Source organism: Vulpes vulpes, chromosome 11 (assembly GCF_048418805.1).
Source record: "Vulpes vulpes isolate BD-2025 chromosome 11, VulVul3, whole genome shotgun sequence".
NCBI classification, from domain to species: Eukaryota; Metazoa; Chordata; class Mammalia; order Carnivora; family Canidae; genus Vulpes; species Vulpes vulpes.
This window is the reverse complement of record NC_132790.1, coordinates 63,808,933-63,836,217: the sequence shown is the minus strand read 5'-3', so window position 1 is coordinate 63,836,217 and position 27,285 is coordinate 63,808,933. Positions and strand designations below refer to the sequence as shown.

At 38.6% G+C, this 27,285-nt stretch overlaps 1 protein-coding gene across 1 annotated transcript in view; it reads left to right on the top strand.

Moving 5' to 3' along the window:
* The first annotated feature begins 954 nt into the window (after positions 1 to 954).
* Positions 955 to 27,285, top strand: part of STT3B (STT3 oligosaccharyltransferase complex catalytic subunit B) — a 107,282-nt gene continuing 80,951 nt past the window's right edge. Inside the window, exon 1 of the mRNA XM_026000902.2 lies at positions 955 to 1,608. Within this exon, the coding sequence (XP_025856687.1) occupies positions 1,298 to 1,608 (311 nt within the window). The 5' untranslated portion in view covers positions 955 to 1,297. The remainder of the gene's footprint in view (positions 1,609 to 27,285) is intronic.

The window sequence follows — 27,285 nt, the reverse complement described above, 5'->3', positions numbered from 1 at the left end:
TCCAGCCCGTTCACAACGAAGCCCCGCATCGGCTATTTCCAGCGAACAAACCCAACCTTGACGATTGTCAAAAATACAAGAGGTGAAAAGAGCCAAAGAAAAGTCGCACTGCATCTGCCCCCTAGGTCTCTTAGGAGCTCGTCGTCTGGCTCCGGAGGGCTTTCAGCGCCGGCAGAGTTGCCTCCGCTCGCAACCTCGGAAGCAGGACACCGGGGAAGCGGAAGCAGGACACCGGGGAAGCGGGCAGGGCGGGCCCGGGCGGCGGCGGCGGCGGCGGCGGCGGCGGCGGCGGCTCGTGCAGGCTGCGCAGGCTGCGCTGGGCGCCCCGCCGGCCGAGCCCCGCCGGCCAGCCCCACGCGCGCAGGACGAGCGCAACGCGCCTGCGCGCTCGGTCACGTGGTGGGCGCTCCGCGCAAAGCGGGTTAAAAGTCACGACCGCCGCGAGCCCGCGAGCGCCCGGTTGGTCGGCGCGGCGCCGCTCGCCTCCCTGAAGCCGACTCTGACGGGGCTGCCTCCGCTGTTGCCGACCACCCTCCGGCCCCGCGTCCCGGCTCAGCTTCATGCAGCGAGCGGAGCCGCCTAGCACCCTTCCTAGCCGACACCACGGGCGCGCGAAACCGCGTCTTTCAACTGACAATGAAGCCGTAGCCGCGCAGCACCGCCTCTCCGGGCGCACGGGCGCGAGGCGGGAGGGGCGGGGGGCGGGGAGAGCGGTTGGGCGAAGCCCCGCCCCAGCTCGCGCCCCCATTGGCTGGCGCCGCGGCGCTGGGCCCGCCCCCTAACGGACCTGTCGCATTGTGACAGGCGGAAGGGCCAGTTCCTGTTGGGTCGGGGGCGGAGCCAGAGGTGGCCCAGCTCCGCCCGGAGTCCGGGGGGCCCCTCCTCCTGCTCCTCTCCGCGGGGCGGGCGGCGGGTGTGAGGGGGAATGTCATTGCTGCTCGGCGCTGTGGTGCCGCCTCCGTCTGCTGCTTCTTCTCTGGCGCCCTCGTCCCGTCGGCTTTCGCCGCTGCCGCAGCTGCACGGGGGACACGGATGGCTAGTGGGGCGCAAGGGCCATCCGAGTTGAGAGCGCGGCGGTCGCGGCCGCTGCTGAGGCGGAGACTCCCCGCCGCCGCCTCCACCCCCTGTCCCCCGGCCTCGCGGCGCTGAGGGCGGGAGCGCGCGGCGCTCTTCCCTCCTTCTCCTTTTTCTTCCTCCTCCTCCTCCTCCTCCGGGTCCCCGCCCAGCACCCCTCGCACCAGGCGGCGGCGGCGGCGGCGGCGGCGGCGAGGAGCGAGACCCGCCGCCGGGGCACAACATGGCGGAGCCCTCGGCCCCGGAGAGCAAGCACAAGTCGTCCCTCAACTCGTCCCCGTGGAGCGGCCTCATGGCCCTGGGGAACAGCCGGCACGGCCACCACGGGCCCGGGGCCCAGTGCGCGCACAAGGCGGCGGGCGGCGTGGCGCCGAAGCCGGCCCCCGCGGGGCTGTCCGGGGGGCTGTCGCAGCCGGCCGGCTGGCAGTCGCTGCTCTCCTTCACCATCCTCTTCCTGGCCTGGCTGGCCGGCTTCAGCTCGCGCCTCTTCGCGGTCATCCGCTTCGAAAGCATCATTCACGAGTTCGACCCGTGGTGAGTGCCCGCCGCCCCTCCCCTCCCCTCCCCTCCCCTCCCCTGCGCTCCCCTCCCCCCCCCCCCCGCCCGCGGCCCGCGGCGCCCCGGGACCCGCGCCTCTGCCCGCCGGGCTCGTCCGGGACGCGGCCCGCGCCGCCGCCAGGGGCCCGGGGCTCCCGGCGCGCCCCCCGCCCGGGGCCGAAGTTTCCCCCGCGCGGCCGGACGCGGGGCGTCGGGGTCCCCCGAGAGGCCCCCCGGGACGGCGAGCCGAGTCCGTCGCCGCGGTCTTGGCCGGCTGAGTCCGGAGCGGCCGCGCCGGCAGCCCGCGGGTCTCCCTCGGCCGACTCGGGGCGGACTCCCCGCCTCCCCGCCCGCGCCTCTCGCGTTCTCTCCTTTTTACCGGCGCGTTTCTGCTGCTGGAGATGGGATCGCCCAGGGGTTGCCCTGTGGCGGCTGGAGGTGACTCCAGATGTGCCGGAGCCCGTCTGCTCAGCCTCGCAGTGTTACGCCTTTACGGTGCCTCCTTTTTTGCTCTCCTACACAAGAGGGGGAAAAGAGAGCGAGCGCGGTGGTGTAGGAAGGGAAATAATATCCCCGAAAGTGATCTGAAAGGTAGGGACTCTTATTTATTTAGCATTAGGTATTTTCAGGAGTGGCTTTTTTCCAAGGCCCCTAAGTGCACTCAGTAAGCGCCTCACTGTTCCACAATTATGTCGTGTTGCTTTTGAGAGCAAGAACATCACTCTGGTAGCCCCACTGTCACCCTAGGTGTGTTAGGCACGATATCCGAAAGCATGGCATTCGTTCCTTTATTGGTCTCTGCAGGAAGGTTTGTGGATAAGAGAACAAACTGCCACAGTGATGGGGAGCCTTAGGTTATAATCGAGAAGTTGCACAGAACAGCCGGAATGACCTGAATGTGTTAGGAAACTAACCTATAAAGAGCACTAGCTAATTTAGGCATTGCACTGGTCTGTGAGCTGTATAGATGGGAAGATGGCTTTAAATTTTTCTCCAGCTTTGCCAGCCTGTTTGGGTTTTGTTTGTTTTTGTTTTATACCTGAGCCTATGCCTTTTGAACTAACTTGATTCGTGTTGACCCCCTTGTCAGCCTTGAGTTAATCATATATCCTTACAAGTAGATTTAACTAAACTTTAGGATATCTGTTTTTTCATTTGAATACAGAGAGAATCTTCTTGAGCCATTAATATATGGATTATAAATATTGGGGAAAGTGAATTACCTATGTATTAAGATACCAGATAGAAAGAAGTTCTATTATAGATAGAGAAATTGGTAATGCATCATCTATTGAATACAACAGAGGCCCACTCATGGAGAATTCGGTTTAGGTCAACAGTTGATCACTGGGACATTATCCTTGAAGAGGTTTTAATTTTTTTCTAACACTTAAAAAAAGAGACTTTTATGTTGTTTGAAATCATAGAAGAAAATACTATGAAGCCTTAGGAACGAGATACAGTGTTCTGAGTCTAGGTTTGAAACACTTAAGCAAATTAGATAAAAATGAAATTGGAACCGGAAAATGAGAACTGCTAATATTTTACTGAACAGTGTAAAAAGAGAAAGTTTTAGATTACAGCAGCAGAAGTGCATGGTGACCCAACATGAAGGGTAACAAAAATTGTGAATAGTTATTTCTGCAGTGAATATCTTTTTTGTAAAGGCCGGATATTGTTTATTAAGAACTTTGAGGCTGAAATTAAAGATTGCAGAAAAATTCACAACTGAATGATATAAGGTGATTTTTCTTTTCCCTTATTTTGAAGGAAGATTAGAAATCTGCATCAAGTCAGCCAAAAATTACTATTGAAATTGAGGATTGTAATTATGAAGTCTTAATCAGGTTGCTTCACAGATAGTATTCCTTTCTATTTTTTTTTAAAGTATGGCAGAGAATTATAAAAGTCGATCTTTTGCAAGTTTCAAGAATATGCTTGGAGAGCATAACCTTTTTTTAATCCATGTGAAAATTTCTTTCACTTCTATGTTTTCATGTATAGAAACACATTTCAGAAATACTGTCCTTTAAAGGTATGAAATTTGAACTTTATTCATATACACTAATTTAAAGGTGTATATGCACCTGTTCGTTCTTAAAGATCTACTTAATTTAGGTCTTCTGCTTACTGGTAATTTTGATATTTACATTTTATTATATTCTTGATTAAATGCTCCTGTTTATTAATATTAGATAATTGTCGTTAGTATTAAACAGTCTTTTTTACAATAAAGGAATTGTCCCTATCCCTTACTGTGAACAGAGACATGCCATTATAAATTTAATGTCTAGGTATAATTTGGGTTGACTTAATGAGAAAATTAGTTTTCAGACAAAAAAAAATCCCTTGTTTGCTCCCTTTTGTTTTTTTCATGTCTTTTGAAGATCTCAAGTAGTTAGGTATCTCATTCTTATAATCCATTCCTTTTGAAAAATTTTGAAAAGGGTTAGATTGCCTATCGTTATTACTTTGGATTTTTAAAGCAATTTTTCTTCAAAGCTACTAGGAGTACCAACAGTTTGATCTTTAATCCTAATAGTCTAGTGTTACACTACCTTTGGAGTCTCTCAGATTACTATTTTAACATACAGCAATGACATGAACTTTCAATAATATTTAAACATTTCTTTCACATTTTATATCAACAAACCAATTTATTCTGGCCTTCTCTTCCCTTTTTTCATATCTCTGTTACTGGCTTCATTTCTGAAGTCTTTTTAGTGAAAAGTTTACTTTTTCAGTTTGATTGTGAGTTATTTCTGTAATTTACAGTAGTTCTCAAATTGCGTAAGACTCTAGTTAGCTGCCAGAGGTGACTCATTGTCACAAAGTTATACTTGTTTTTTAAATTTGTCACTCCATTTATTTTATAAATCTTACAGTTTTATAAGGGGTGATATATAACATTGGATATTATATATTTACTGAATTTTAAAGTACATTACCCCCCCCCTTTTTTTTTTAGAACTTAGCAACATTTGTGGTATGATCTCCTCACCACTTTAGTAATCCCCCCCCCCTTATCAGTTGAGTTTATCAGACATGAGGAAGCAGTTTGAGAATATGTTGTCTGTACTTGCCAAACATTTGGTTGAGCAACTAGTTTAACAGTGCCTAATTTTATCTTCTTTTTATCTGGAGCAAAATGTAATTTCTACTTACTTTTGTTGTGACTATTAGTACTTTTACATTATATTAACCAAATACTGTGATCTTGTTCAATTGTGGTAGCTTTGCCCATAGCTCCCTATGTAGGGAGAGCTGCCTTTTCCCAGCCTGCACAAGTTGCAGTGGGTTCTCCTTAGAGCCCTTGAGAGAGAATTCTCTGAGCCTCTCTGAGTTTTGGCTGCTGTTAGCTGTAAAAGGGCGGCAGACGTCTTTTTGCAGGGCAGAAAGCTGCAGTTTAGAACTGAAGCTTAGAATATAGTTTTTCGAAGAAACTATGATATAAATAGATTAATTAGTGCAAACATGTTTTCAAAGGATTGATAAACCTATGGAACATAAGCTGTTAGTGAGCTGACAACTAGTTCCTACACTTTGAGGTCTCCATGTTTTTCTTCACTTTGCAGATGAAAAAAAAGAGGCTATTGACCTCAGTTCTGAAGAAGACAAAAGGGGTAACAAAACCAGCTCTAGAAAAAAACATCTCAAATCTTAAAAAGTTACTTGGACTGTGGCATCATTAGCAACAGCAGTCCACCTGCAGTTCAGAACAGGTATACAGTCACTGGATTCATTGTAATTTACAATTTTTCTAGCCTTGAGCTTAAGATCATTGTAAGTTACAAGAACACTTAGGGTGGAGGTTCAGGGAGTGTCTTGAGCGGCTACATTGGATAATAGGATCAGACCTGCTCCCATTTGGTGTGGTGGTTCTTATAGGTAGTAATCATAGGTTTCATAAGACATGTAGCAGTAGGTCCTGGGATGTTAGGATCTGACAGCAAAGAGTTTGGAACTTTTCCTTTTTGTTCGGGATTTTCATATTTTGAGACCTTAACTTGAGTAAGACTGCAGACCTCTTACTGCCGGGAGTAGTTTGCCTAAAGATAACACTGGTTGTAGACCAAGCATTAGAAGCTCCTTATGGGCTCTGACCTCGTTGTTAACGAATATGGGGGAACTTAATAGCCTATCTATACTTAATCTATTTCTGATTTTTATGCTCCCTGTAGGCTATGAGTATTTTGGGATATGAGAAAATGTTAAAAGTTATCTTCATTTTAATATCTTAGTATTTGTCAGTGCATATGTGCTCTCAGAAATATTGGCAAGATTAATATTCTAGAGTGACAATCATATTTTTACTTACTTTGAAAACCTAATGCTCTTAGGGACCATACTACTGTTAACCCAAAGTATAAAGCATCCCACAATTCAGCAGATTAGTATATTGCTAAATTGTTAAATTCTAAAAATTTTCGAGCATACAGAAAAGTTGAAAGAATTTTATAGTGAACCCTTCTCAGCACCTAGATTCTGTAGTTCATGTTTTACTTTATTTGCTGTCATATCTTTCTAATACTGCTTTTAAATTCTGCTTGTAGACACTGATAGTACATGGTTCACTGTAATATGAAGAGTGTTCTCTTTGTTCTCCAACTCCATGATTAAGAGGATCTCTTATTTCTGGACAACATTTGTTTTCTAGATTACTTGAACATAATGAGTATAAATACTGTTTCTGTATCATCCTCAATTGGACTGCAGGTTAGAAGCAAGATTTAATCTTTCTAGATTTTGCTTAATAACTTACTTACCTGAGTACATCATAAGTTAATGCATGTCTGTTAAATGACTTGACTTTGCCAAATCTGATGTCTCAGAAGAAACTCTTTAAGTTGTTAGAATGGTATGATGTTGGTTTTATTAGACTTAATTTATTGTGGAGCACGTAAATTCTTTTTGGGTTATTAGAAGCCTCTTACTGGTCAGCCTGTTGCTTACTCTGAGTCATATTTATGCTTTTTTTTTTTTTTTTTTTTGCCATGTTTTGTCCAGATGATAATGCAAAAGTGACTTCTTTTAGTCCCTACAATAAGATAGGAAAAAGTGAAAGCATTTTCAAATAATACAGGACCCACAAATACATGCATGGGCCAAATTAATAATGTTGAAAGGGAAAAAAAATGTAAGTGGTTAACCTGCTACCCCATCTTCACTCCTTTACTGATTCTGGTAGATATTTTTTGTTTGTAAATCACTTACTCTTTTCTGAGGAAGTTTCTGTATCCTCACTGGACCTACTTATGACATGAATAATTTCCAGGGATATAGAAATTGATATAGAAGGTGTCAATACAATACCATGGGATTTAAAAAAAAGTGTTAGATGGAGGTAAGGGTTGGAAGAGATAGAAGCAATTGCCAGAGGCTTTCATTTTTAGGTAAATATTGATAAACTGGCATGTGTAGACTGAAATTTTATTTCTTTGTAAAAAGAAACTCTTCAGAGTTTCAAATGAAAGGCATCTAAACATACTTTGGAATATAGCCTGTACATAAGTTGGTGAATGCCTTTGTGTTGGTCAAGTTTATGCTATTTTTAGAAATATACTTTTCTATGGAATTGTGACTGCTGCAGTAATTAAATTGACTATATCATCTGTGAACATTTTTTCTGTTCTGTGGAACTTAGTGTTGCAGGATAACTTTAATATACATTCTAAACAACTTGATTTTAGATCCTAGAATTGAGATAAGGTAACATCTTTTATTTCTGTAGATAAAAGATACTAAAGTATTCCCCTAAGAATTGAATAACACAGGTCTGCTTGTCTCCAAAGTCTATGTCCTTTTTACTGCATCCTCTGCCTTCAAGGCAGGCTTAAATGAAAGTGTCCTGCATTTAATTTATGTTTTTTAATCAGCGGCCCTGATTTAAGTCTTAACATATTGGCCTATCAAAGTGCTTGGGCACAATCCATGCCTAGCTAACTAAGCTTACTAGTTGGATGATGGCTAATTTGTTTTGATGCAGAGAAGAGAGAAGAGTTGATGATGACTTCAAGTTTTTAAACCTGAATGACTAGGGAGTTTTCAGAGATGGAGCTTTTAAGGGGGAATAGCTGAATGAGAAGAAAAGATGAATGAATCCAAGTGAATATTATTTTTATTCAGATTTATTTGGTCTGTAAAAAGTTCACTATAAGAAGTTTGGAAATATTAAACCATTCCAGTTAATAGAATTATGGGGTGGAAGTTCAGCATAGGCCCAGAATTCTATAGCCTACAGGACTTCCAGAGTATATGTTGGCTTGGTTTGTTTTCAGGGCTTCAAAGTAGCTGAACACCAAAGGAGTGAAGTACTTTTTTTAAGGTTGTAGTTTGGTTAGATACTTTTCTATTTTCTTTGCACCTTTGTTTGTATTAGAGGGAGTTTTGTGAGAAGTTGTTTGAAAATTGTTACTTGAGAAGATGAAGGGAAGTTAGTTTCTACCACTCACTTTAAATTGACAATATTGGAAATGTTGGCAGTTCAAGTTTAGCTATGAAATCGTTTTTATGTGAAGTTTGACTTTTTTTTTTTTTTTTTTTTTTTTATAAATAGTGATATAGAAAGATTGTGTGCTTCAGTTATCTGTAATTTCATTGGGTTTAATGGTTTCCATGCTTTAAGTTTTCAAATATTTTTTTACTTTTTTTCTTCATTCCTATCTAAAGAGAAAAATTATAAAGACATAAAGAAAAATAATGTTTATATTAGTAAAGTAAAAATGATTAGTTGATAACTAAATTGATAATGTTTCTTTTGAGGTTTTCTTTTAGCTACTTTTTTATGCCTTACAGGTTTATCAGCTATTCTCCCGTAAAGATTTTTCTTCACAGGGCAGTGTTCTTTCCTTCAGTGATATCTAGCAATCTTTCTACGCATGACTTCAGTTGAATTTGGTTTTTAAACTTAAATTGGGTCTTTCTCTCCATACATAGATATCCATGGATAGATAATATTGTAGCATATGCTATGTTCTGTACTATCTTAAACTGTAGTAATTCATAATTAATTTCTAAAGTTCTCATATATGCACAGCTTAAATAATTGTTTATTGCTGGTCAAATGTGTGGAGTGGCATTGGTGAAAAGAATCAAGGAGAACTCCCTTGTGACCGGAAAACTCCCTTGTGACCGCAAAACTCCCTTGTGACCGCCATGTTTATTTCATGCCTTTTTTTTTTTTTTTAATTGAAGTATAAGTGACATAACATTATATTAATTTCAAGTGTATGGCATAATGACTCTCAGTATTTGTATACATTTTGAAGTGATAGTAAGATGTTAAAATTTGTCACCTTATAAAAGTCACAAAAAATTTTTTTTCTTGTGATGAGAACTTTTAAGATCTACTTTCTTAGTGGTTTCATGCCTATTCTTAAAATACCAGTAACTCCTTAAAGTAGAATAAATTCTATTTAAGTAGGTTTTATTATTAAGGTAAATTATTAAACCATCTTACTACTTGTATAATCCACAGGAACAATAATGGAGCGCAGAATTATTGGAAGGCAGCACTCTTGAAGTTTTTGAGATACTCTTTGAAAATGTCTTAAATGTTTACATAAGCATGAGAAAAATGTTCTGCAAAGGCTTTTGGTGAGAAAGTGTTTGGTTTCAGTCTTTAAAAAATTTTTTTCTTTTATGGTGAAATGTAACACATTCTGAAAAGTATATAAACCTAATGTACAATGTAATGGCTAATTATAAGATAAACACTCATGTGATCATCACCCAGATCAAGCAGTAGAAAATATTTGCCACCACCTCAGAAGCCTTGATGTGTGCTTGCATTCGCTTCTCCCTTATATACTAATTACATACTTTTCTTCATAGATGGTACAGTTTTGTGTGCATTCCTAAATAATATAATTTAGTTTTGCCTATTTAAAACTTGAGATAAATGCACTTACAGCCTTTGTGTCGTTTTTTTTTTTTTTTTTTTTTTTTTTTTTTTTTTGCTCCACATTGTATTTAAGATCCATCGTCGTTGATCAAAGGGTTGTGGAGAATATGGGGCAATAAGATTTAGCAATAATTTGATTAACCAGGCTTCTTACTCCCCTGAGGAGGTTGCCTGCTCTTTTGCAGCAGAAAATACCTGTATGTAAGGGAAAGCATCCTTCTCTTCACTTGAGATCAAAAATTATCTCAAGATTGATCTTTTGAGCTGGAGTCAACCTTGTCTCCAGATAACCTTGACAACTTTTCAAAAAGTACTAAGTGGCCAGAGAGATTCAGTCTTTTAACTAACACTGAGACTACAAGAAAGAGAGGGTAAAAGAGGAGACATCGCTGTCTTTGAAGAGACAAATGATAATCAGATAAATGCAAAAGTATTGCTTTTTAAACTATGGCTTTTGCCAACTATTGTTTACTTTAAGGTTTATATATTGAATTTTATATAAAGTAGGGAGTAGTTCTTGAAAGAAAGAAGGAAAGAATCTTGAAAAGGGATCTGAGCTGAAAGGAATTGAGAACTCCAAGAATGGGTTGTTCAATATGTTGGTATCTTTGTAAAGGATTACTCTTGTATTCTTCTTCCAGTCTTCCATGGCTACCTTATTTTTCTTTCCCATATCTTTATTTCCTTTATTGATTTAGTAACTGTCTTGGTCTTCAGGGAGAATAGGGGAGGTTTGATAGTAGGATCCTTTCAGAAACTGTTCTCAGGGGATAAAAAGTTTTATTCAAAGAATAGTAAAGGTCAGGCATTGAGTAATATATACAATTGTTGAATCACTACGTTGTACACCTGAAACTAATACAGCATTGTCTGAACCTTCATAACGGAAGTCTTCAGTTAAAAAAAGGAATAGTAAAGAGAAGGTGATGATTCTTTATCTAGGAACTTGAAATCTGTTTTAGTGAGTGTGGAAATTTGGCTCTATATGGTAGCAAATGATAAAGGATATTGGAAATGCATTTTAGCCTGTAAGCTTTTCTTTTAATTAGAAAGCAGTTCTTAAGTGAAATAGTAAACATGAATGCTCTCTAATGCATGTCTGTTTATTGGAATGATTTTCATAAAATTTGGTATTTATCTGCTGTCCATTAGTAAGTAATCCATACTACATGAATAGGTAACAGTTGATCTCTTCTGTAAACAAAGGCTTGTTTACCATAGGTAATGCATTTTTGAAGAATTTAAATCTAGGACTGCCTTTCTTCAAACTCCCAATTTAGTCAGCTAGTATTTCTACAGAATTCAAACTTAAAATTTAAACCCAGTATCATAAGGAAAGTATACACATGCTTATTATCCCTTCTCACCTATATCCCTTGTAATAATAAATGCCAGAGAGAAATATGAATGACTTTGATTTAGGCTGTTTTTGGATAATGGTCCAACCCTAATGATTTAAGCTTCTTTAACACCTCTAGTATTTGTCTTGTTTGAATTCCCCAGAGAAGTAGGGATAATTTTTTGAAATGTGTTAACTGTTAGGAAACATGTCAGGCATACTTCTTTCAGCAATAACAATCTAATATAGTTTAATTTGCCTTGTGTGAGAGGTATGGATACATATTTTATTGATCAATATAGAACAAACTTTCTTTGGTTAAATTTTGTTCAGGGCTATTCATTTAACCAACTGGGTGAGAGCCATTTTGAAAATTTTAACATCTGTACAATGTAAAAACACTGAAGGAGATTTAAGTTGTTATTTGTTCTTTGCCTAAAGTGGTGAAATATTGTTATGGTGATAAGGTTCTTATTTTCCTCTCTAATGAATAATATTATTAGTAATTTACCATAGAGAGGTAAGATCCTTTAGGGTAAGAACATCATTTCTAATCATCCTAGAATATCCTACACTGTATTAGGAACATAGTGGGTGTTCAATTTATGTTAACATGGATTCTTATCCTTAAAGATAACCACATTTGATAGTAATAACCCAGGCAGTCTCTATTGTGTAATACCTTGATAAACCTTGGATTTGATTGTAATATCAGTATAATCATGTGTAGTGATACTGTGATTCATAGTAAGAAATACATATTTGGTCTTCATCTTCATTTCTGGCACAGAGCCCCTGAAACCTTTGTAATTTTCGAAGTGATGAGAGTGGAAAAATGGTATCTTTTGTTATGTTATTAATGCAGTGACTTTGGAAAGCTCTTAGGTCACCTAAGGATGGTGACTGGTTGGTTGCCAGTGAAACCTACCTACTATGTGATTAGGAGAGTTGGAACTAAGAGTCCTTACCCCTTGATCCCTGGATAGGGGGGGAAGGGCTGGAGATTGAATCACCAGTGGCCAATATAATTTAATCAGTCATACCAATATAATGGAGTCTTCATAAAAACCCCAAAAGACAGTTTGGAGAATTTCCACATTTGTAAATATGAGATTTGGAGAGGGTAGTGTACTCAGAAAGGGCGTGGTAGCCTTATGCCGCTTCCCACAGATCTTGTCCTATGAATCTCTTTTGTCTGGCTGTTCCTGAGTTCTATCCTTTTATAATAAATAGGTAATCTAGTAAGTTAAATATTTTCTCTTAGTTCTGTGAACAGCTCTACCAGAGTAGTTGAACCTAAGGAGGGAGTCACTGGAACTTTTGGTCTATAGCTCGTTGGTTAGAAGCACTGGTGACAACTTGGACTTGTGATTGGTATGTAAAGTGGGATTTGGGGGTGCTAGGGATATCAGTCTTGTAGCACTGAGCCTTTTGGGATCTAACACTATCTTAATGTCAGAATTAAGATGATTTGTAGGACAAAGGTGTTGGAGAATTGTTGGTAGGGAAACTCACCACTCCCTCCTTGGAATTTTTGATGAACCTCAAAATGAATGTCATAATCTCACCCTCAATAAAGGTGTTGTTTTAATCTTATAGAGAAAGTTGATGATGCAGAAAGGAGGTGATAATGCTAATGGAAAAATAATTTGTGAGCGTGAGTGATTGCCATCAGCAATTGGGAAATGGCTGGCTGGCTGAATATCTTAGGAGAACTTTAGGGGAGGGAGATTTTAGTTCAATGAGTATTTTTTCCAATGTAGATAAGTGTCTCAAGTTTTAACTCACTGTTAAGGAATATGGAATAAGAAAAGAGCGACCAGTTAATGCTTTTAACTTTTGAGTTGAGAAAAGACATGTCAGCAATAAAAGTAAAGTTTACAAGATGGCATTTTGTTTGAGCTTGTTGAGAAATATATCTTTTTTTTTTTAAAGATTTTATTTTTTTATTCATGAGAGACACACACATAGAGAGGCAGAGACATAGGCAGAGAGGGAGAAGCGGGCCCCATGCAGGAAGCCCGATGTGGGACTCCATCCTGGAATCCCGGGACCTGGGGGACCACTCCCTGAGCCGAAGGCAGACGCTTAACCGCTGAGCCATCCAGGCGTCCTGAGAAATATATCTTGATGTGGAGGAATAGTGAGAATACAAATGATCATTGGGTATGTAGGCATTAAATTCATACAAATGATGAGTTTGGGTGGGGTTGGATTAATGATCCATTTAGTTTCTTGGCTCTTGATTTATTTAGCTCTGATTATAACATCCCCCACCCAAAAGTACAGCATTCCAATGAAATCTTTTATGAGCCAAAAATGCATAAAGCAACCATAAATCTATGTGGAAAATTTTTTGGGGGGGGTTCCCAGACCCAAAAAACAACCCCACATTTTTCTGATGCACAAGAGGCATAGGCTTAAAGGATGCACAAAATGAGAGATAGACAGTTGCTCACAGATGAAGTTCAAAGCTATGGTGGCTTGATGCTGAGTGTTGTTCCCAAGGGATGGAGCTCATTGATGGTGCCATTCTTGCTACTTAGGATGCAGGCTGCCTCCTTAATGGCATGCTGCAAAATAAACACTGAACACTGTTTTTCCTTTTTACCATTTTCCATAAAAGTGAAAATTCTTACCGAGAGTAGGTACTCATGTAGATTGGTGTGGTAAAGTTGAAGGCAAAGTGGCGGTAGAGGAACTTTCAAAAAGCTGGGGATACCTGTACTGGTAATTAATATGGAAATTAACACCTTAGGAAGCCATCACAGCTCTGACTGATTTCATTTAAACTTACCACAAGAGGTTAAAGGGTACTAAACAAAAATACTCATTAGGGATGGAATGAATTGCTTGTCTCCAAAGTGCCTGCAATAAAAATAGCTTTGTTGTGTCTAATTACTGGGAGGATCATTGAATATTGTAGATCCTGAGAGTTAAATAAGCCAAAATATAAAGTCTTTACCTTTTTTTCTTTTCTCGGTTTATTTAAAACATCTCTGTACCCTGTGTGGGGCTGGAACACATGACCCTGAGATCAAGAGTCCTCTGCTTCTCCAGCTGAGCCAGCTTGGTGCCCAAGCCTTTACCTTTTATTATTATTATTTTTTTAACTATGGATCAAACTCTAACAAAATGACTGGTCAGCTCTTTATACTATTCCGTGTAATAGTAGTAACATTCCTGTGAATCCTAAAACTGATATGTTGTAATGATCTCACCGGATGTTTTTGTGTACTTCTTAAAACTGTTATCCATCATTGTGCCTTTAAGTCTGTTAGAGTGAACAGGATTTGTTGAACATACTGACAAAATATTGCATATGTTCTTAACTGAAAAAAAAATAAGATTCATGGAAGCTTAATTTTAAAATCATTTTTACTCTACACCATAGCTAAAGAAAACTTTATTTTAATAGGCTAATAAGCAGCTTTCTGGCATTAGAAGGAACAGGATAATGAAACAATATGTGAGAAATGAGATAAATCTAATCTTAAATATAAAAGCCAGTTATTCATTCAAAAATAGAAAAATTAGCTTGAGAAGCAACTTAAAAGCTTTTTTTTCCCCCAAGATATATTTATTAATTTGATAGACATTGCACACATGCAGGGGGAAAGGCAGAGGGAGAGAATCCCCAAGCCAACTCCACAGCTGGCACAGAGCTACAAACTATACAGGACTCCAACCCATGACCCATGAGATCATGCCACCCAAAACCAAGAGTCCAATGCTTAATGGACTGAGCCACCCAGGCACCCTGCAACTAAAATATTTTTAAATATTTTTTGAAGGTTGTTAAAATGAGTGGCTCACTTAGAAAGGGGGATATTTTCTTTTTATTCAGTACACTTTATTTTGGTTGTTTAAAATTTACCGCATTTAAATAAGGTATAATATAAACAGCATTTAAAACAAAAAATTTTCCTTTTGAAGTAAAAATAATTCTAGACCTTTAAAAAGATTGTAGTAAGTACATGTTAGAATTGTTGGATATGAATTGCAACATAATAAAAAGATGTAAATCTTTATAAATCAAACTACTGAGAAAGTATATTACATATAAAATGTATATGCTGCATATGTAATTATGAAGGTAATGATAAACATCTATGTGAAACCCCTACCCAACTACAGAACTAGGGCATTACCAATTTCACATCTATCCATATTTTTTCTTTAGCCTGTCCTCCTCATTTTCGTCTCAGCACTAACAAACCGTTATTACAGTTTTTAACATCTCCTTTGTCTTTTTTTTTTTTTTTTTTGGTGCCCTCTCAGAGGCCCGAATCTCCTTCATCATTATTTAAAAAAAAAAAAAATTATATATATATGTGTGTGTGTGTGTGTGTCTGGACAGTGTATTGCTGTTTTGCTTTGTTTGGCGCTCTAAAAATAGTATTATTCTATATATAATTTTCTTTGATTTGTATTTATACATTTCCTGGTTGATGAATATTTGAGGTTCCTATTTTTTGCTTTTATAAATAATGCTACTGTGAACACTAAAAACTATTTTGTAATGTATATGTGTGGATGGTTGCTAGAGTAGATACCTGGGAATTTTGTGATAATTTTTGTTTAAATTCACAAAAATATATAGCACCCCAAAACTTGGTGACAAAAAGTATTGCATTGTTTCATAATTCTGTGGGTGTAGTAGGAATTTTTTATGCTTCATGATGTCAGCTATGGTGCTGGGATGATTACAGTAATCTGGAGTGTCAACAGGCTGCAGTCAGCTGGGGCTGGAAGTGCTAGGATGCTGTGCAGCTTAAGATTGGAGTCATCTGGAGTCTTGATGGGAGCTCAGCTGTGGTTCTTAGTTCCTTCATGTGACTGCTTAGGCTGCCTCACAGCATGGCAGCTGGATTTTCTTTTTTTTTTTTTTTTAAGATTTTATTTATTTATTCATGAGAGACAGAGAGAGGCAGAGACATAGGCGGATGGAGAAGCAGGATCCTCACAGGGAGCTCGATGTAGGACTCGATTCTGGACCCTATGATCACTCCCCCGGCCTAAATAAGGCAGGTGCTCAACCACTGAGCCACCCAGGCATCGCAGCATCTGGTTTCTAAGAAAGAGCATTCCAAAAACAAGAGAGCTGCTTGTCCAACTGAGGGATAGGCGTGGAATGATCAGTGTCACTTCCTCTATATTTTATTCAAAATAGACACAGGCTTATCAGTCATACTGGTAGGGACAGAATTATTTAGGACCAGTTTTGGAGACTGGTTACCATAGTGCATTTATCATTTTTTTAAAGATTTCATTTATTTATTCATGAGAGACACACAGAAAGAGAGAGGCAGAGACACAGGCAGAGGGAGAAGCAGGCCCCATGCAGGGAGCCTGATGTGGGACTGGATCCCAGGACTTCAGGATCATGCCCTGAGCCAAAGGCAGGCACTAAACTGCTGAGCCACCCAGGGATCCCAACTTTGTGTTTTTATGTTTTATACTTGTGTCTTTGGTCAGTTTTTTAACTTGATTATTTTGTATTTTGAGGGGAGGGATATTAAGTCTGGGTTAAATTTGTTGCAATTTTTAAAAAAGATTTTATTTATTTATACATGAGAGACAGAGAGACAGAGAGAGAGGTGCGGAGACACACAGGCTGAGGGAGGAGCAGGCTCCACACAGGGACTCCAGGATCTCACGCCCTGAGCTGAAGGCAGATGCTCAACTGCTGAGCCACCAGGCGTCCCAATTCGTTGCAAATTTTGTGGCTTATTCTTAAGCACTAGAAGATAGGTAGATATTTTATTACCCCCATTTTATAGACAAGAAAAGTAGTACTGTTTAGTGTGTTGAGAGAATACTATGTGAAGTCAGAAGCCTCTGGTAATACTTTTGGTATTAAAAATAGCATGTGCGGGCAGCCCTCGTGGCTTAGCAGTTTAGCGCCGCCTTCAGCCCACGGCCTGATCCTGGAGACCCCGGATCGAGTCCCACATCGGGCTGCATGCATGGAGCCTGCTTCTCCCACTGCCTGTGTCTCTGGCGCGCGCTCTCTCTCTCTCGCTCTCGTTCTCTGTGTTTCTAATAAATAAATAAAAAATCTTTAAAAAAATAGCATGTGTAAATGTGCACAATTATGAAATAGCATGATGCTTCCATCAGTCTACTTATTACACCCCTCCACTTCCAAAGGACTGAGGTTTGGAAAAATTTACAAGTGTTTTTTATTTGCTTATGGTCTGTTGTATTCTGGGTAAAGTGCTAAGTGACTTGCCCAGAGTGACAGAATTAGAACCAGTACATCTCCAAGTTTTCTCTGGTCTTAACTGTCTCACCTGTACCCATACTTTAGTGTTTTTTTTCCCACTAAATTGTTCGGTTGGCTCAGTCACTATCTGCCAACACATTTCAAAACTTATGTTTTTGATAGCCAGACTAGTTCTGCTATTAGAACTATTTTCCCACTTTGAGGGTATGCTGGAGTTTTCAGAAGGCAGTGGTAAGGAATTGGCAGATATTTGAGATTTTCTTGACTGATCCCACCTCCAAACTTTATCAATAGGAATTAAGTTTCTCAAGTGTTGTGGTGAGAATAATTTTTCGAAATTATAAAAGCCAGAGATTTACAACCAGTATCCAGATATTTAAAAAACACAGTTTTAGGCATTGAATGCAGTGAGTTATTTTAAAAGTGAAAGTACTACAGAGCAATTCTGAATTCCACAATGCAAGACTTTAAATGAGACAACTTTCTGTCATGCTTAAACAAATACAAAATACACAGAAATGAACTTGTAGATACATCCCAGCTCTTAAATTAGGACGATTGTTCTGTGTAAGAGTAGTTTCCTATCATTACAATTCTGTATGTTGCAGACAGATTCTCTAGTGCAGCTTTCCAGTGTAAAAGCAGTGCTTCAGGGAGCATGACTTATTTTCATGTCCCTTCAGATTTCTTGGATCTAAGATTCAAAGGCAGAAATGAAAGTCTATAATACTTCTGCTTATTGGAGGAATTCTTTGACATGTAATGGAATACAGAGCATCTTTAGACTTTGACTCAGAAACATTTTCCGCCAGAGATACCAGCCGTTTTATGACCAAGCCTTTTACTCATTTTTATTCTTTCCTGCCCTAGATTCTTCCACTTTCAGTGTCATGCATTAGAATTAGTTACCTTTCTCAAGAAATAAAGTGAAGTATAAGGTATTTGCTATAGTATTGATATAATGCTACCATGATGAAATGTAAGCGTCAAGTGCAGTAATTTGGCAAAGAACGTAAAATGCCAGATTCTACCAGGTTGAACATAGTGTAACCCATTTGTAAAAAAGGGCGGGGGAGCAGAAGTTAAGTCCATTTAAAATTCAGTAAATGTTGGGATCCCTGGGTGGCGCAGAGGTTTGGCGTCTGCCCTTGGCCCAGGGCGCGATCCTGGAGACCCGGGATCGAATCCCACGTCGGGCTCCCGGTGCATGGAGCCTGCTTTTCCCTCTGCCTATGTCTCTGCCTCTCTCTCTCTCTCTCTCTCTCTCTGTGTGTGTGACGATCATAAATAAATAAAAAAAAATTTTAAATTCAGTAAATGCATTTGCAACATTTGTAATTCTCAGAATAAACACATGTTAAAATAGGGTGTACCCCAAATAGGTCTAATCTCAGGAGTTTAATACATTTTGTTATTTTACAGAAATGAGTCAAATTACATTAGATATGGGAAGGATACTAAAGTTTTCATGTAGCTCAGTATTTTCAGTCTCTTTCAGCCCATTTCAAACAGGAGGAGAAAACTCTCTGCTTATTCTTTCTTAGCCCCTTCTTGAGTTATGTTTGCTGATACTTTGTTTGAAAAGTTTCTGATTAAAAACTAGGTAAATGGGATCTCTTTTGGTTTCTCTGGACTATAGAATGAACTTCATACCTAGAAGAAAATACAGAAGTCATTTGTTAGAGTGCTTGCCAAAATGTTTTCTGCAGAATATCCCAGGAATTGTAGTTCAAAACAAAATAACCTCTGATACTTTAAATTTGGAAAAACTGCTTATCCCATCCACTTACTTATAATACATGTTAGCATGTTAAAGGCTGAGACATTCTTGAATACAGTGTTAATTTTATTTAATCTAGTGTTTACCATATTTAAGAATTTATGTAGGATTTTTTAGAAAATTAATATTCCATGGAATGCATATTTGATGCTTATTAGTTGGAAATCTTATTTCTGTAGAATATGAATATATGTCCTGACTTAAATATGTGTAATATAATACATAGTTATATTTTTAATGCTTATTTGGAAATCTTATTTATATTGTATAATATGTAATAATTACATAATATCAATAAGTAGATATTTAATAACAAAAGATAAGTGTAAATATGACATGTTTATATATATTATGTTTGTTGGAGGTCTTTTTTTCTATAATAAATGAATGTGTATGTCTGACCTAAATATGTATTACACACATATATGTGTGTGCTATGCGGAGAGAAAGAAAATATATACAAGTGTGTGCAACTCTTTGCCTTTTGCCCCGGTTTTTTAGATTTCAGTGTATATTGGATTTAACTGAGCAAAAACTGTCATTGGATAGTTTCAATTTGTCAGATTCACTATTTGATTATTTTTAAAGATTTATTTATTTTAGAGAGAGAGAGCATGAGAGAGCATGTGCATCAGTGGGTGGAGTGCACCAGTGGATGGAGTGGCAGTGAGGAGAAAAAAAAAAAATCTCCAGCAGACACTGCTAACTGAGTGCAAAGCCCAGTGTGGGGCTTAATCGATCTCAGGACACTGAGATCATGACCTGAGCCAAAATCAAGAGTCTAATGTTCAACTGACCGAGCCACCCAGGTACCCCCAAATCCACTATTTTCTATGTGATGCTAGAGTTTTTTTGTTTTTTTTTTTGAATGGCATTAAAGTACTTTTATCAGCCTGTTATTTTGATACAATTTTTTGGTGCCAACTTGTCATTGTCCTTTCCTTTTTTTCCAATTAGTTTATTAAGTGCGCTTTATAAAGCAGAACAGACCCTCCTTTTTCAAATGAATACTTAGGATAACTGATAGTTCATGGTCAGTTAAGGCAGAAGTTAGAAGACAGGACTGTAACATGGATCTTGTTTCCAATTAATGTGTTTGGAAGCAGTCTTGCTGTTTGTTCTTATGAATTCTGATACCTTTTTGATTTGTAGTGAATCTCATCTTAAGTGAGAAGGTATAGAGAAGTTCAAAAAAACTTTGCACGACAGTTTCAGCTTTTGAACAACCGGTTTTTTTGCCATGTGTTACTCAAATTGAAAAATAGTTTGTATATCTGATAAATACAGCCTGAACTCTGTTTAGGGAAGATCTTGAATCATTATGACTCATCCATCAGTTTTAAGAGCAGAGAAGTTAGTGAGAGTAGTCTTAAGACCCAGTTGCAACTGCTTGTGTATTAAATGAGTAGTGGTGATTTGGTGGAGTGGCAGTGGTCAATCTGTATATTTATGGGTCTTTACAAACTTCAGAATTGACCTAGTAAAAGTAAAACAGTAAAAAAAAAAGGAGGGGGGGACGCCTCCATGGTTCAGTGGTTGAGCATCTGCCTTTGGCTCAGGGCATGATTCCGGAGCTCTAGGATCAGGTCCCGCATCGGGCTCCCTGCATGGAGCCTGCTCTTCCCTCTGCCTGTGTCTCTGCCTCCCCCACCCTCTCGAATAAATAAATAAATAAATTTTAAAAAAAAGACTATTCTGTATCATTTGAAATTTTGTTTGCTGTTTGTTAAACACCAATGAATCTGTTATCCTATGAGGCTTGGATATATCCTCACATAAGTTTCTGTAGTTTAAGTAATAAAATGGGCTGCTTGTTTAATATCTTACCGAGATGGTGGTCATGTGTAGATATGGTAGGACTGGGTTTAGATGTTAGTTTTAGTAGTTCTAGTAAACTGGTGTTTGTGTCAGTCTGGCGTGCTTTTGTTTTGGTTCCTGCCACTAGATGGCAGGAATAATAAATGGTAGATTGAAATGCCGGTTTGAGCTGGTGGCCTTAGCTGCTTTGTACTTTTCCTTTACCTTGGTTTCTCTATTCCTATTAGTGCTGAATTTAGGATATTTATGAAGTCTTTCCTCTAGTGGGATTTAGGTTGAACTGGTACCTTGTAACATGCTTGGCGTGACAGGGTAAAGGAGAAGGAACAGAAAACCTTTAATCTTCAATATAATCATTGGTGTTCTAATACTTTGCTTTTTACTTCTATTTTTATTTTTTTCTCTGTGGAATTCTATCCTTTATTTCTTGATTCTCTTACATTTACATTGTTATGCATAATTGGTCATTTCTGTTGGTGGAACTAGTTGCCTTCTCATTTACTAGGTGAATACATGTTAACTTGGTCAATTTTGTAAAGCTTATACTACACTTTGCAAACAAACTCAAAATTATGATGGACTGTGTGAAGCTTTTCACAGAATGTATTATTTTCAAAGTAGCCTGTTGATGAAATCATTTGAAAAGTAGTAATGGATAAAGTCTAAGGTGATTGGAATGTAGCTTCCATGATTGTTTTGTTATGTAAGACTGTGTTGCTAGTAGACTTGTACCAGAGACTCCTTGCTGACTTATGAAGTCAGCAGCAGCCTTGTTGGGGAAGTCCGTGCACGAGGCACTGCAAGCAGCCTTTTAAGAGGCTCTAACGAACAGCCAATTAGAAACCAGGGCCCTTGGTCCTATAGCCTCAAGAAAATGAATTCTGCCAGCAAACCTAAGTGAGCTTGGAAGTCAGTTCATTCCGTGAATGAGTCTTCTCTAGATGAGAACCCAACCCTGTTAACTCCTTGATTTCACCTTGAGACCCTAAGCAGGGAATCCAGTTAAGCTGTGCCAAGACTTGACCCATGAAGCCATGAGGTAATATGTGTTGTTCTTAGCTATTGATTTTGTTGTAACTTGTTATATAGCAATAGAAAATTAATACAAATACCCTTGATAAACCTTTCACATCTCTGAATGTTACCTATTTGACAGGCGTTGTGGATACAATGGTGTGAGCCCAAATAGACATGATTCTAGTCTGAGGGAGAGATCATCTTGAAACCATTAAGAATAACAAATACTGGGAAGACTTATGATGCCATGAGAGCATCTAATAAACCATAGTATCTCTTTAGAACTTAATTGATCTTTTAAAAACTTATTCTTCCTGGGTTGTTTTATAATTTTTTAGCATAATCTTGACATCACAAAACTTGGTCTAGCTTTATTTCCTGTTAGTATTACGAAAATAACTTAGGTGTATTTTTTAGCCCTTGCACATGCTCTTTCTTCTTTCTAAAACACTTCTTTCCAGCCGGTTTGCTCTGTAATCCATCCAGATATAAGTTAGATGTCAGTTAAGTTCCATGAGGGAGCTTTGTGAGTTCAGGTCAATTCTGTTTCTCACCTAGCACAGTGCAGGTGGGCCCATTAAAAACAAAAACAAAACAAAACAAAACACCCACACTTTGATATGGAGTATACATGCTGGTAGAAGTATTGATACAACTTTGGAGAAGCATTTAATATTTTTAAATATACGTGATTGGAATTGCTAAATATTTATCTGAAGAAAAACACATGTCCTTAAAGAAGACAGAATTAATTGTAGTATTTATGAAATGGAATACTACTCAGCAATAAAAGGAACAAACTGCTGCTACATGATTAAATCTCAAAAACATTATGTTGGGTGAAAAAAACCCAGACACTTCTAGAGTAGCATCTGTGATCTATATTTATTAACTTTATTTTAAGATTTGTTTATTTAAGCGTGCGTGAGCATGGGCAGGGGGTAGAGTGAGGGAGAGGGAGAGAATCTCAAGCAGGCTCCCCGCTGAGCACAGAGTCTCTGACCTGGGGCTGGATCTCATAACTCTGAGACCATGATGTGAACTGAAACTAAAAAGTTGGCCACTCAATTGACTGAGCCACCCACACGCCCCTATGCTCTGTATGAAATCTAAGAACAAAATAAATCTATTATGAAAGAACTCAGTGTTTGGGAGGGAGAAGTGACTGGAAAGATTCACATGGGAACTTTCTGGGTGATAGTTTTGGGTGATAGTTAACGGTTGATGGTATTGTATAAAATTGTCAAAATTCACTGAATCAAATATGTAAGGTCAGTATATTTTAATGCTTAATATAAATTATTCTTCAGAGAAATGTTAGGTGTCCTTTAGTATCTGATAGGTTCCCTTCTCTGCTTGATTGTATTTGCTTGTTGCCTGTCCCTCCTGCCAGATTGTCAAAGATTGTCAGCTTTATGAGGTCATGGACCAGATTTGCCTTTGGTTCTTAGAACTGTGAACTTGTATGTATAATGCCCAGGTTTATTGGCTCTGAGGGGAAAAGTTATTTGTGAACTCAAGTTCACAAATTTCTTCATAGTTGGTATCTATACTTTATGGTTGTTGCATTTTCAAGAAAAATATTTGCATTATTATGGAATCTTGTATTCAGTGTTTTTCCTTATGTAGCTTCTAGCTTTTTCTGCTCTAGGATGCACAAAAGACATCTGTTTAAGTGTTGGTAGAGTAATCTTGCTCCAATTACAGCTTTGCCAACCACAGTTTGAGATAGCATAATGCTATATTTATATACCAAAATTTTAAAATGCAATCTTTTTTATAAATGTGAAGTTTATTTTATTCTTCTAAATGAAAACTAAATATTAATTCTGTTTTCCCCAGAATCTTTGTCATCTCTCCTTAGTTTTTTGAGATTGGACATAAAAAGGATAACCTGTTATTTTGCTTTTTGATACAGAAAGCCCTTAAGCACCACAGTGATTTGAGAAAGAACCAGGCGATTACATAGCACTTTGAAGATACTATCCTTAATGGTGGTGATATTATTTTTTCCCTTGATTAAAATGATATTAAGTTTTGAATGATCTGATGGCTGAAAAAATAAGTATAGTCTTGATTTCCCAGAACTGCCTCAGTAGATCTCAGGTGTAGTTCTTTCCAAACTATTGAAGGTGTGGTTCTTTCCAAACTCACAGCAGATTTTTCAGTGCTGGGAAGAAATGCCTTTCTAATATGTGTGTTGGAGGTCTTCTAAAATTAAGTTTAAAATTCTGCAAAATTTTTATGCACATTCTTCTGGGGAGAGGATCTGTATTTTTATCAGATTCTCAGAGTCCCTCACCCAGAAAGATTAAAAAGCCTATTTCTCCCTTTAATTTTTTTGGGTGGTTTTCATTGCCAGTCCATGGTTTTGCCAACTTCTCAGAAACAACCAACTCTAAGGTCGGCAACTAATTACTTATCCTGAGTGTTTCCTGTACTGAACACAGTGAAAGTGTATTTGATGTCTGTTGATTCTCTTCATTTTTTGTTGTTTTGACTGTTTTTATGACCTTTTTTGGTTGCAGAACTAAATCATAACTGCCCTCTTTGTGTTCTAAATCATTCCAGACACGAGTATAAGAATGATGAAGAAGAAATATTTCCGGGCAGCCCTGGTGGCGCAGCGGTTTAGCGGCGCCTGCAGCCCAGGGCGTGATCCTGGAGACCCAGGATCGAGTCCCACGTCAGGCTCTCTGCGTGGCGCCTGCTTCTCCCTCTGCCTGTATCTCTGCCCCTCTCTCTCTGTGTGTGTCTCTATGAATAAATAAAATCTTAAAAAAAAAAAAAGATATTTCCTTCAGTAAACCTGATTTTTTATTTTTATTTTTATTTTTTAATTTTATGGAAACTCTGGTCAGAAGTGCTTGTTCTCTCTCACTTAAAAACACCAGTTTTGGGGGAAGGGAATGCATACTTGGCAAGATTTTTAGGAATGTCAAAATCTGAGACTGTGTGGTTGCATACATACCTGTCACCTGATAACTTATTCTGTCCTGACTCTATTTCTAATACTGTTGCTTTTATCCTTGAGTTGGTGCTTAGCTATGAAAACCTGTAAAAGGATAAAATAGCATAATTGCAAAAAATAAGAAAATTCATGTTAAAGTCACTGCATTTTGAGTTCTGTATTCTATTTTAGTCTAACAAATAGAATTTAGTATTGTAGCTAAAGACCATGGAATTTTTTTTTTTTTTTTTTTTTTTTTAAGTAAGCTATGTGCCCAATGTGGAGCTTGACCTCAGGACCTTGAGACCAATAGTCACATGATCCATTAGCTGAGCCAGCCCAGGCAACCCCTCCTATTTGTCTTTGATTTCTGGGAAATGAAGTCAGATTTAGTTTTTAAACCCCTAGGCCCTCTCATGGCCTACATTTTTGTGTGTTTTTATGTAGTCTTGAATTTTTGTATCTATACTTCTCTTGTCCTTTATCTTTCTGTGTTGCCTCTATTTCATTATTTTTGTGGAATAAGATGGTGGAATTTTGTGGAATTGAGACATCTTGCAGATCTTTAGATCTTAAAAATAATTTTTTAAATAGGCTTTTATTGCAAAAGCTTTTAGTACTGATGGTACATTCAACATTCAAGTCATTTTAACAAATATTTAGTAAGTGTTAACTGTGCCAGGCACAGTACTAAGGATTAGGATTATATACAGGGGTCTCTGTTGTAGTGGAACTTATTTTCTGGCAGGTAAATGTGTAAACAAAGATCCAAATCATTTCAGTTGTGATAAAGGCTATGAAAATACTAAAATAATATGGTATGGAATGTCTGGAATGTGGCCATGGGACTACCACTGTAGATATGGAAGTGAAGAGACCTTTTTGAGGTGATATTTAAGTTAAGATCAAAATGACAAGGAGTTAGCTATTCCTGTGAAGATCTGAATTAAGAGCATCCCTCCAAGCAGGAACACCTTGGCATGTTGAAGGGACAAAATAAAGCCCCCATGGTTAGGATATAGTGAGAAACATTGTATGGGTAGTATTAGGATAGGGCCAGATCAAGCACTGAGGTGGTAATTATGGAAGTTAAACTCTTAATTGGAATTTTTTTTTTTTTTTTTTTAAAGAATAAGGGAACAGAAATTCTTTTGGTTGCAGTCGATGTTTTCCATTTCTATATAACAATACTGAATAGTCTTGAGAATGATATAGAGGATTGATGAAAGGCTTTAGAGCCCAGAGCATAAAAAGGGACCCAAGTGCACTAACTCAGGTATATGGAGTGTTCACACATGAAAATTTAATTAAATCAATTACACTATTTTTATTACCTTCTACCTGAATAGTGTATTTTTATAGAATAGTTTACCTTAGAGTGGGAGTTAAAGTATTTTCTACAACTCATAACCTCTCATACTAGCACTAAATCACTCAACTCGGAACATTTGTGGAAAATGTTTTAAAATTGGATCATATATAAAATGTTCAGAGGCACTTTAACAGCAGTTATTGAACTTATTACATGCCAGATACTGTGCTTGGTGCTAGGGGTAGGAAGATCAATTCATTTATCTTTGCCTAGAGATCAGATCAAGTGAAATAGACTCTGGGCTTTGCTATTTATTGGTTGAATGACCTTGAGTAAGTTACTTAACCTCTGCATTTGTCTTCTCTGTGAATTGGGAATGACAGTAATATCTGTATCAATAAGTTGTCATGAAGATTAAATTAATACAAATGAAGGTACTTAGAACAGTGTATAATTCATAATCACTCATTAAATGTTCGCTGTTTGTTATTATTTACTTACGTTGGGAACCTACTAATAGTAAATTAATGCTGTTTAGTATGTTGCATTAGAAAATGGTAAAATGAAAAGCTCAAGATCGAAGAATAAAGGGGGAAGTACCAGCTCTTATCCAAAAAGGATAGTTAGGGCTTAAAAAGAGGTATCTTTTGAGTTAGATCTTGAAAGATAGATGTGGGAGGATATTAAAGGAGGATTTGCTCTTCAGGTAACAAGAACACCTTGTGCAAAGGTAGGGAAGTATGGAAAATCATGAATAGTACATGTTTAGTGAAAAACCAGAAGTTGAGGTATATAAGGTGAGCAAGAAATAGGAAGGAGCCATTTCAGTGTAAGGATAGGGCAGAGAGTCTTAAAAACATTAGGACTTCATCTTGTACATTTTAGGAAACAGGTGAAGGGCTGGTATAATCATCTTAGAGATTTTTCTGTTGTGTTGGTGGATTGGGAAGTTGGAAGGAAATACCAGAAGCTAGAAAGTCTGTAAGGAGGCAAGTGAAATAGTCTAGATAAAATATGAAGAGAGCTTTTAATTAGGGGAATTTCAGAGCTGAGTATAGGGAGTGAGGATTTTATAATGATTACCAGATAAATACCAGTGATAATGGTAACATTTTAACTAAGATAGAGAGCAACTTTTTTTTTTTTTTTTTAGTTAATTTTTTTAGAGTAGTGGGGAGAGAGAAAGAATCTTACATGGCTCCATGTAAGGCTCCATGGTGGGTGTGCTCAATCTCACTACCCTGAGATCATGACCTGAGCTGAAATCAGGAGTTGGACATTTAATTGAGCCACGCAGGAGCCCCAAGAGCTACTTTAATAGTAGGG